Source organism: Ischnura elegans, chromosome 7, assembly GCF_921293095.1.
Source record: "Ischnura elegans chromosome 7, ioIscEleg1.1, whole genome shotgun sequence".
Taxonomy (NCBI): Eukaryota; Metazoa; Arthropoda; class Insecta; order Odonata; family Coenagrionidae; genus Ischnura; species Ischnura elegans.
The window spans coordinates 116,063,861-116,076,297 of NC_060252.1; the positions used below are offsets into that span (position 1 = coordinate 116,063,861).

The window sequence follows — 12,437 nt, forward strand, 5'->3', positions numbered from 1 at the left end:
AGCCTCATCTGAAATATCCAGAATTTTTAAGCTTTCAATTTCCTTCGATGTTAACCATCTAAAATTTGAGCAAGGTAGTGGTCTAGACAATGCCCAACCGTAAAGATTGTTAGCATCCAGATATGTCAAATAATTCGTTTCTTTTACAGATTTATAATTATCCATATACCTATTGTTAGCATCACAATATCTCTTACAGCATTGCGAAATTCCACCTCGGATTCCCTTTTCAAACATTAACAACATATCATAGTCCGTCAACAATTCCAATTCTATTCTCGTGTATTTCAACATTGCATCAAAGGTTAATGATGGTGCCGTGTAATACCATGTAGGATCTAATTTGTACATGCTATAGCAGACGTTGCGAAAATTTTCAAAGACGTCGGCTAAAAGTGTCACATCGCTTTTCAGGTAGATATCACTATATTGTCCGAGAGTGTTACAGTTGAAGGTATTCCACACATTGATTGCATGTTCATAATCTTCGTTTGAAATATGTTCCATCGTAAGCCTACTAAAAAAATTTTCTATCGTTGGCAATTGTTTTTCATCGAGTTTTTCCCAAGAGTCAGTGTATTCGTAGGGGTAAACTCCCTTTCGAGCGACAAGAGGTGTTTTTTCACCAAATATTTTCTTAGTAAATTTTAACTCTTTCAAATTTGTAACCAATGAGGCTAAAGATGCTGACATGAAGCGATAGGTATCGATAAATCTGATGCTGAAATTGTCATTAATAGATTTCCCGAAAGAAATATACTTTTCTTCTGAATTTGGAATAACGAATATCTGTCTCTCATCATAGTCCAGCTCTCGTACAATGAAATGACCATCATATGCTGTCAAGTTATGTACAAAGATTGATAGAAATTTTGGCATTTTATAATTGATGTTACAATTATTGTGTGCAGGTCCTCTATACATTCCTGTCAAATGGTCGTGATCCTTAACCCTATCCTCGTGCAATTCTTTTTCGCAAATGTGACACGTGTTAGCAGTTTTAAATTCTAATTCTTCCTCTCGAGTGAGAGGATTTATAGGAATTGTTTTTTTGTAAATAGAATATACTTTTTCAGCCTCCTGTTTCATGCACTGAATAAAAACTCGCGCTGCGTTTGGACCACGATAGAGCTGAGGTTCCTCGCATCCTTCTGGTGTCATTAACAAGTAGCAGAAGCTGAACGGCTCGTGTTTTTGTACGTTGAGTGTGAAAGAGGCATGGGGATTTGGTTCGCACGTGCTAACATTCTCGAGGAGACATTCAAAGTCTGCGTAAATCACATAAGGTACTCTAAAGGAATGATTGACATGCGTAAATTTCAAAGTTTTATCCTCTTCGCTAGGCATTACAATTTTTGTGGGTTCACCCGTACCTCGACATAATTCTTTGTGAGCTTCGAGTCTCGCTTCGTCACTGTAATGAATGAAGCAGCGTTTGCAAATAAAGATTCTACTACAATGTTTTGTAATTTGGGAGCGTACCAGTCTTTCAAAGTCCTTGATCCAACAATAATGAGCCGTAGTCTCGTTGGTGATATAAAGTAGGTTGCGATGGTCTTCTAGCTCTTGATCTACAATTTTAATTGGGTAAACGTTATTTTTATCGTCCAGTCCAAATAAATTTATGGAAATATTGTTCACACGTTCGAAAGTGGGGATATCTTTCAATTGGACAGGGTATGTAATACAATTCCAGTCGTATGCCTCATTACATTCATTCGTTTTATACAAACTAACACGATGAGGGTTTGTGATAATATTATTTGCCCAAATTGCATACTTGAAACATAAATGAACTTTGTTTTTAACGTTAATTACAGCCTTTTTCCTACTGATCTTTGTTGGGAGTGGAATGTAACTAGAACCTCTTAACGGTTTATACTTGTTGATTCGCAATTCCATTCCAATTACTTGATTCAATGTCCAACCGGAACCTTTGCCCTGAAACTCAGATTTCTCCTTCATTAATTTTGAAAAGGCCTCGTTAATTATTTCGTCAATATCATCAGACACGAGCACGCGACGATTTTGTGTTTTGAATGATGTTTCCATTTGCTCTCCCTCACCCTTTTTAAATTGACAAATAAGAACTATATTAAACTTTAATGAATTATTTTGATTAACAGAGTCACTTAATTGTTCAACTGTTGGTAGCTTAATGTCGTCTAAAAAGGAAACTACGTCACAAGCACCGTCTTCTTCGGGGGTAATCCAAAATGTTTTTACTCGCGATCCAACTGCTGATTCAATTTCCTTAAAACCCCTTCCTAGTTGCACAGTTACATTACGCCTATGTTCGTTAGTATTTTCATGCGGTAAGACTTCGTTCAAGCTATAAAAATTTTCACAATATATACAAAAACGCCTTCTTTTTAGTTGATCTAGTTTATCTTTCATTAAACTAAAGGATTCCATATCATCTATGACATCATTGTTAAATACAATTCGTTCATAAATATTAATAATAGCCTGCTCTAGGTCTTCTTTTGTTTTATATGTATTGTTTTTGAAATTGTTTATAATGTCTTGAATGTTTGACATGATTAATGTAGAAAATCTGGAAAGATAAAGAAACCCTTATCAAAACCTTATTCCCAATAGCCTACTGCTTTGATTATGTGCTATTCATTATACTCACGGTTGTAGATGGATTGAGGATACGGGTTCTCTCTCACAAAGTATCTGTTGGTTTGAGAATGCACGATTCTTTGGTTCACAGAGCAACGCAGAGATACTCAATTATTAAAAGCTGAACTGCAACTGATAACACCTCTCTTCAAATTGTAATATTTATACAAAAAAAGCTAGCATTCCCCCATTGCTATGACTGGAAGCTATCGCGTTGCGTTCGTTCCACTCGGTGATTATCTTACGAATGATTCTCTCACCTTCCCAGATTCAATGTGCAGGGAGTGGTAATTGGGGTATTCGAGGTTATTGGTCCTACCTTTTTGGTATATCGAAAGCAGAGTGAAAGTAGCGTTATTCGAGGTTAATTATCTTTCCTTTCTGATCGAATGAGTGCGAGGTGAGAGTAACGTTATTCGTGATTTAGGATCTATCCTTTCTGACTGAATGAGCGCGAGGTAAGAGTAACGTTATTCGAGATTTATGATCTACCCTTTCTAGTCGAATGAGCGGGAGGTGAGAGTAACGTTATTCGAGATTTATGACCTATCCTTTCTGGCCGAATGAGCGCGAGGTGAGAGTAACGTTATTCGAGGTTAATTATCTATCCTTTCTGAGCGAAGGAGTGCGAGTATGATATTAGCGTTATTCTATAACCACCATGTGAACTAGTTTCAATCGGATGAAGCCTGCTTTAACGCATCACTCGGAGTATGCATATAAAGAGCATGCATCGACCTGCAATTTTACCATTACGCTTTGAGATGTATACCATTTTGAATCGTGAGCAATTTGAGGAGGTGAATACTTCCTCATCAGCTATTTACAGACGAGGATATTATTCTGGTATTAGATTTCAATCGCTATACCAACTTTGTCTATCGGTGTTAACATCTTGTGTCGATAAAAAAACAGATATTTATAAGTTAGAAATACCTCGAACTATTCAGACTGATGCGGTGTATTTTATTGAATTATATAGGATGATTCTATGGAAAAATTGGTTAACATACTTGTCAGATGACTCAAAAGATCAATATGAATTAGAAATTTACAATTTTGGACTTGATTTTGAATCGCGTCTATCTCAGTATGCATTTCAACTGCTTCTTCAAACACCAATTAATTTTCTTCACATTCTGGAAAGTTGTATCGGAAATCCTATTCATGTCGTAATTATGAGTTATTACTTCTTGTGCAATTCTGGAAGGCTTATGTTTTGTAGGAATTGTGCTAGTAGAATTCGCCCACATAAACCGATGAGTGTATACGTTTATTCTCATCATACAGTTATATATTCATTAACTTCATTGGTAGAATTAATTGAAAAGGAAGATAATTGGTGCTCGAATTGTATTCGAAAACCTTTGTTTATTTTAATGGATCACTCAGAGTGTGCATATAGTTTTCAAGAACACAAGCCCTCGTCATTATTTGATTCATCATCTAATGATTCTATACCAAGAGAAACAAATCACTCATTTACATTCGCGTTTAACACGCATAGAAGAAGGCGACATCTGTGTCACGTGAAGGAATTTAATCTAGCTAGAAAGAGAAGACTCGTTCACTCATACAATTCAAGCGATACCTTTTACGATTCATCCTGCTCTTCAGACTGATGTTATGGCTGTACCCCCTCTCCATTTTTTCTACGCCATGCATTACTGTTCTTAACCCTTCACCTAGTATAAATACCTGCATTGCTTCCTTGGTTAATCACACTCGTCGTTCCACTGCAATCGTACTCTGACTTCGCTGCTACCGCCACCTCATACTGTGAAGAAGCTGCTCATCTGTTGACGTGTTCCTTCTTCATCACCAACTTTCCACGCAGTTCGTCAGCTCCTGCGACACCTAGTTCCCGCACCGTCTCTGCTGCCGCCTTCTACCGTGAAAAAGCTGCTCATCTGTTGACGTGTTCCTTCTTCACCACCAACTTCCACGCAGATCGTCATTTTCTCCAGCTCCTGCGTCTCCTGGTCCCCGCACCGCCTCCGCAATGGATACTGCTGCTGCCTTTAACGACGTCTCCTCCGCTTCTGTGACCTCCGCTGCAGACGCTGGCATCAATATTCCCTTGGACAGGGACTCCACCTTAATGGGGTACATATTATTTAGTTTATTTTGAATTTTATATGATATTATTTATATTGGAGGTAAGAATCCTTTCTTTATTTTTCTTGCTTCAGAATATCCATCAACGTCAGAAAATTACATCCACTCGCCACACTACCTTACGCTTCTTACTCAATGCCTGCTGGGTTTGATTTAACCGTTATCGAGGAAAGCATTATCCCTATGGGGGGTCGGGGTTTAGTCAGAACTGGACTCTGTTTTGAGATTCCAAAAGGATTGTACGGTCACCTAGCATCTCGTTCCGGGTTAGCGGTTAAGTTTGGGATTGCTGTCGGGGCGGGTATAATAGACGCTGATTTCCGTGGGGAAATAATGGTACTTCTATTCAATCATGGTGGCATGGATTTTTCCATTTCTCCTGGTGATCGGATATGTCAGATTATATTTGAAAAGATTGCCACGGGGGTTACGTTTAAGGTGACCAATGAAACCCTTTCAATGACTTCACGAGATAAAGGAGGATTTGGAAGTTCTGGTAATACCACTTAGTTTATTGTAATTCAATGTGTCTATTTACATGTCTACTTTTTTAAATTATTTCTTTCTTTTTCCATTAGATTGCTGACCTGTTCAACATCGTCGTCTCCTTCTACCTCTTCCACCTCTTCAGTAAGTATTTTATCAATTAGTAGACTTTTTAGCTGTATAGTTGAATCCCTAAAATTTTTTCCATTCTTTTTTAAAGGTTCGCCAGAAATTATTGGACACCCAATCGTCCAATGAATTTCTGAAGAAGGAGGAAATGGAAGATGGTGTTAAATTCAAAATCCTAAAGGTCGAGAAAATAGGCACTCGCTTTGGGGAGAAACTGATGGGAAAGGTAATTGTTAACGGAAGAATGAGAAAGTTAATTCTTCCCAGTATTTTTACTTTGACAGAGAAGGAAATAATGATGTATAATTATGGAGGGGACGAAGTTTATGTATTTAAAAAAAACAATTTAATTAAAATTGAGTAAAGAATTTATGTTGTATTTTTTACTTACCTTCCTTCCCGCTCACTCTCCTCTTCCATTTGCATCACACATTGAAGATAAATCAGCACCATCCATCCGTATTACATCTAGGGATGAATTAGCTGCATCAGTAATTGTGATGTCTCTCTGACTGGTATAGTTCCAAAAGTGATTACTGCTTCAGCATCTTTTCTGGTTCCGTAGCAGATGTAAATATTGAAGTAGTCTCCATATGATATCTGATGCATTTCTAGGCCTCTCCCGACATATTCCATATCTTCTACGTATGTAATTGAATCCACAGCTAATGTAAGATGTTCTATGCAAATCCAATATATGCAGTAACTTTCTTCTACTTCCCACAGAATAATCTGTATCATGATCTAAAAGAAAAAAAAACTTACTATTACTCAAATTCTATTATCTAACTCATAACGGAGATAATATAAAACTATAAGGTTTGAAATAAAAGTTGATTCAAAGAATTATTTGCATTAACTTATTTAAATTAGTATTTGCTACCGTCACATACACACTCATCAATTCATAGCTAAATCAATCGAATTATCGTGATGCGATCTGATACAGGGATGCACTTAAATTGTTACCTAACTTGTTACGGTTGTGTCGATGGATTTGTGATTTTGAATTCGTCGTAAGACATCAGATTTCTGGACGTCAGAACGAGACGTAAGAAGGAATAATAATTCCACGCGTAATCGGAATGGTGACAATACCCCTGCTGAAAGAATCACGTCGGCGATCAAACTATTTCCTTTCATCACCGGGAATATGGAGTAAAAAAAAGCTATGATAGCATTAACGTAAGAAATGATAACCGTCATATACATGAAATTATAAGGTTTGAAATAAAATTTGGTTCAAAGAAATATTCACATTAACTTTTTTAAATTAATATTTCCCTCTGTTACATGAATGTACAGTAATACACTGGTAAATAAAGTACAGCATTCTCGTTTCGAATTTCATTTCGTCATCCCATTGTATAAAATGGTATCGCACCTTTTTCTCCTAGTTCCCCATTCCATACTTGAAGATATCCTCCGAAGGAATAACGACATGCAATAATATTACTGAACATAAATGGTTTATTCAATTTATTCTAACTTTGCTAAAATATACCTTAAAATAATGGAAAAAATCTTACCTTTGAGTCCTATCATGACGGTTGTATCTCCGACAATCCAGCTCGTATGTATCCATCGGGAAGAATGAGTTCTTCTTTGTCGCTGACGAGAGGATAAGTGGAGGTATCTTCCTTTGCTTCTTGGTAAGAAGCTTTAACACGTAAGGGGCTAGTCGTAAAATTGCTCGTAAACCTCGCTTGGGTGATCATAAATCTGAGGTGCGGAAGTCCATTGTTACAGCGGTGAGTGGAGGGTCCCTTTTGAGCGGTGCCGTACGTGACACGCAAGAGAGATGAGTGGGGGGGGGGGGGGGGTAGGGAGTTGGATCGGTGTTGTCCTCTCGGAGCCGAGAATGGAAGAGCTTGAGAAAGCTGAGGAGGACAGGAGGGGGGAGGGGAGAGGTCGCTGTGAAAGTCCGTCTGGTGATATCGTAATTAATGACTCCTTTAATGGATAATTGACCTCAATTGTTGCAAAACATACAAAAGCTAACTACTCACGTGAACTGGCAGTGGAGAAAATGGAGGAGGAGAAGCTTAAAAGGAAAATATATTACGACCGTCATGCAACTCACAGAAGTTTTGAAACGGGGGATTCAGTTCTGGTATTAATGCCGGGAAGGAAGAACAAATTATCTGTACAATGGATGGGTCCTGGTGTTATTGAGAAGAAGCTCTCCGACACAAACTACGTGGTCAGTTTGCCTGGGCGACGGGCAAAATCTCAAGTATTCCATGTGAATATGATAAAAAAATACCATAAAAGAGAGACGATGGAGGTGATAGTAAATTTTTTATCACAAGTCCCTGACAGTGAAACGAAGATTGTTCAGGACAACAACCCCAAAGATCTAGAATGGATCAAAGCAAGCTCATTACCTGATCGTTTAAATTTTTCTCAAATTAGTAGTCTTAGGGAATTGTTGAAGATGTATGCAGAAATATTTACGGATAAACCCGGTATTACAGATATAATACAGCATGACATCGAGTTAGTCGATTCAGAGAAGGTGCAAATCAAGCCATATCGTTTGTCACCACGGCAAACGGAGATTTTGGAGTAGGAGGTGAAAAAGATGGTGGATACGGGAATAGTCACAGAGAGCCCTTCCGAAAACACATCTTCAATGATTTTGGTGGAATTGCCGGGGAAAGACCCAAGACCATGTGTGGATTATCGAAGATTGAACAAAAAAATTAAAACACAGTATTTTCCGGTACCTTACGTAGAGGAATGCGTGGAGCGAGTAGCTCGAGCTAAGTACATAACCTTGTTTGATTTAACTAAGGGTTATTGGCAGATTCCCATGACTGAGCGAGCAAGTATTTACGCTGCATTTATAACCAGTTTTGGAACTTTTAGACCATTACGAATGACCTTTGGATTGAAAAATGCTCCACATGACTTTTGCCGTTTAATGACTGAAGTACTTAGAGGATTAGAGAAATTTGCTGTGCCATATATTGATGATGTAGCTGTATTTTCAGAAACTTGGGATGAACATTTGAAACATCTTGAAGCAGTAATGACTAGAATCAAAGCTGCAAATTTAACAATAAAACCAGGAAAATGTAGACTCGCTCAGCATTCAGTGAAGTATCTTGGTCACATGGTAGGACAAGGTAAACTGTCTCCGGTAGGCACGAAGATTCAGGCTGTGAGACAGTACCCGACACCGAAGTCCAAAACAGAGATAAGAAGTTTCTTGGGATTGGCAGGATATTATCGAAGATACGTTCCTGATTTTTCTCGTATAGCAGCACCTTTAACAGATGCATTAAAAGGAAAATCCAAGAAAGGCAAGATAGAATGGACTGAGGAATGCAATCATGCATTCAATAAGTTGAAGAAGATGCTGGTGGCGGAACCGGTTCTTAGTGCACCAGATTTTTCCAAAGAGTTTGTGTTGCAAACGGATGCTTCGGATTTGGGAATTGGCGTAGTTCTTAGTCAAGCAGATAATCAAGGACATGAACACCCAATTGTATACTTGAGTAAGAAGTTCAATGAAACCGAACGTAAGTTTAGCACCATCGAAAAAGAATGTGCGGCAATAGTTTGGGGGGTAAAAAAAACTCCACGTTTATCTAGATGGCCACAGACCTTTTAAGGTAGTGTCAGATCACAATCCTTTACGATGGCTAGATAGAACGTCAGGAAGTAATCCAAGGCTGTTGAGATGGTCATTGATGCTTCAAAAATACGATTTTGAGATCGTGCATCTGCTGGGGTCAGCTCATAAGAACGCGGAAGCGCTAAGCAGGGCGATGGGCGACATAAAATAGATTGGAAGTCGGTAAGTGTTCGGGTGTGGCACCATCTGGCAAGGGGTACTCCAACGGCATCGCAATAAAATTTTTTCCAGTGATTGAAGCATTAAAACATTTATGGACAAATTTCTTAAAAGGGTGGAGGAAAGACTGTAACGTCTGATTTTTTGAAGTTGTTATTTTGGTTGTGAAGGGTTTGTTTGGGAGAGGGAATTGTTGAGAGGGATGTGAAAAGGAGAGGTTTTGTGGAGTATTGTGGAGAGAATTGAAGTAAATAAAAAAGGTTATGAAAATTAATCGTCTTACGTTACATTGTTTATTGCGCGATATCATTAATTTTGCCCGAAAGAAATTAATAAGGCCGTGCCCGCACGCAAGCGGTGAGATGAAGCTGTTACCTCGTTGTTCTCGCTAATGCACGGGCGGGAGATTTCGGTGTTTAAAAACTCGCCGAAACGGAGGTAGCAGCATCATGTCGCTCATGATCGCTCTGCCATGGAGGTCCTGAATTATTTTTCCGGATTCATGCTTCTAATTATTCCGAATTGCTTTGCCGTTTTGCCGGATAAAGAGTATTTCTCATTGCTATCGCTTCTATATGGGATAATCATTGTTTCATTTTTGCTTGAAATGACATTTAGGCGCATTTATCTAGCTTAATCTAGGCCCAATCGTGTGCTTAGTTCAGTTTTGCTTTTAGATGGGATGAATACCGTTCCATTTTTATGTGAATTAGTGTATATTAACTTATACTATTCAATGGCATAATTATTTACTAATTGTATGGCTGTGTGAATGCCTCTGCGGTTAGTTAAGACGTTTTGTTGAGTAATACTCAATTCTCAATACACCACCATGATAATTTTTTTCCCTCGGTACCTGCGGAAATGTTGGAATTTTCATCTGGTTTTACGATATTATCGGATTGGTTCCCAATGCCATCCACCGCCTTTCTTGTCGTTATTGTCTGATTTTCCTCAGGAATCGAAAGTCCGATTGTTCCATTTGGAAACCATTCGAACGCATATCTTTCTCTTTTTTCTTCTGTCCTAATATCGCTTCGAAATTTTAATATCTCCATAACTTATCATCAAAAATCCCAAAACCCAAACTGCTGATAAAGATTACGCCGTGCGTGCACACACCTAGCACAACGCGAAATAATCGTCCATTTGTTTGGGAGCCCATCGAAATTCGAAGGGCCATCCGCGAGCGACCGGGAATCCAGTCGTTCGCGAAGGGATCCAGATATATCCCTTCGCCTCGTCTAAGCTAGTTAAGAGGGAGCGATACGCCGTCAGCATCCTCTCCCGTATCGCCCCGCCGCTGATGGATAGGTCAGAAAGAAGAGGGCTGTCCGCTGCCTTCGTAATTGAAAAATAAGAGGGTTTAGCGGGGAGAGAAAACAACTGTATTCTGCGCTTTCGGAATTGAAAAGAGCAGGGCGGGGGAGGGGAAGGGCGTTAATTCGGGCTGAAATATGAGTAACTGGAGGGTATTTGCGTTTGCCGCGGGAGCAGCGTCAATTTTTCAAAGTGGCCCACTGTCTGTCTATTGGGTGTCTCATTTCACTCTCGCGCTCATTTCGTTAACCGGTCGGAGGGAAAAACTCGGTGCGATGAGAATATCGCATTTATAGACGTTTCGACGCCGTTCCTTTGTTTTCGCCGCTGTCATTCTCCTTTGCATAACTCGATATGGAGCGAACAAAATAATGATGCCGGCCCCGAAAAAAAGTACCGTCCTTCCGGGTGAGCGAAGGTTTTTAGAATATTCTTCCGCATTTATTATTGCTATTAATAAAGCCGGGAGCTCTTTTTTACGCAGTTTCAATCTCGGCACGTCCACACAATATATTTTTTGTTTTACCTTTTTCTTCGTTTATTTTTCTTCCCGTCCTTGACGATCTAAAAAGTTTAGATCCGGTCGCTTGGCTCAACTGTACGTAATGAGTTTTTTTCTCGTCCCGGACAAAACTTATATATCGCGCGCATTGGTCAACTGTGACGTACGTGCTCTCTCGGTTTTGATTGCATTTGCTCGTACGTTATTTCATGTTTAAAACATTTGAACGTCACATTATCCACTCCACCGCCCCAAATGTAATGATGCAGATATTTTACCTCCACCCCCACTCCACCCGAACGCACTCCACCGCCACCCCTTAGCCTCCACGCGCGCCGTCTCCTCCTCCGCCCCCGCCCCCTCGGTGTCACTGTTTGCAATGCCGGTTTGGCGATGAGGCATGGAGGCATCACAATTAGCTGTATTTTATCAGCAACATGGCGATTTCAAACTTTGCCAATATCACAGAGAGAGAGAGGAAGCTTCGTGCGTCAAAATGAACAGTTCAGTGTGGCGAGTTTGGTGTGTGGAGAAGCTCTCTCTCTCTCTCTCTCTCGGTGGGATGGGTTACATTGGGGTTGGTTTACGGCCGTTGGGTGTGGGAGGGAGGAATCGGGTGCACAGGTGTTGGCGTGTGAGTGAGTTGGGAATGGGAAGTAGGTGAGTTGGGATGGGATGCTGACGCTGGCTTGGAGTGTGAGAGGGATTTGGCTGATCCCGAGGAAGGGAGCATTGAGGCTAATTAATAATTTTGAACAGTCCACACAATATTGTCATTCATGCGTGCATTGAATCGCCTGTATTCATATTGGATGGGATTTCAAATTCCTATTTGGCCGTTTGTCACTTTACCCCTTTTGCGGACCCGACTTTATTTACTCTTCTGTTTTACATTCAAATAGTCATTTACGTGTATATATTCGGTTCTGTACCTCTCTCTCTTTGTATCTTTCTCTTCTCTCACCATTCCCTTAGGGGCCGTGTCCCGTCATGCATTGCGCAGAAGCAGCAGCATTTCTTCGGCCGCATCACCTCTCCGGACAGGCTCGTCGCCTTGTCGCCTAGCTCTACCCCATACGAATGATCTCGCTGTCTATATATTTGGTTGTCGTTATTTATTAGCTTTTCGTATTTTGATTCATTAAACGTGTTTGTATGGCTCGGGATCGAATCGGACTATTGTGCACCTCAATTAATTTATTTGCCGGGGCGCCTCAACCGTAAAATTCCTGATGTATCGCGTTGAATGTGTATAATTTTGTTAGCTTTTAGTTAATTGATTCGATGCTGTTAATTTTATTTCGTGCCCGCTCCTCTTCCTCACTACCCCCACTTTTCTATGCATTTATTTCTTCTCCCCCGACCCCGGCACTTTCGGGCATTGTATTAAATACAATCGAAATTGTTTTCATTTTGAACGGCCAAAGCTGCCGAATTTGTTTACTTTTCTGC

General features: G+C 39.8%; 1 protein-coding gene across 1 annotated transcript; it reads left to right on the top strand.

Moving 5' to 3' along the window:
- Positions 1-3,109: 3,109 nt before the first annotated feature.
- On the top strand, positions 3,110-12,069 carry LOC124163073. Its single transcript, XM_046539859.1, has 4 exons — positions 3,110-4,734; positions 5,325-5,376; positions 5,453-5,721; positions 11,961-12,069. Exons 1-4 carry the CDS (start codon positions 4,631-4,633, stop codon positions 12,067-12,069), a joined length of 534 nt encoding a protein of 177 aa, XP_046395815.1. The 5' UTR covers positions 3,110-4,630.
- The last annotated feature ends 368 nt before the right edge of the window (positions 12,070-12,437 follow it).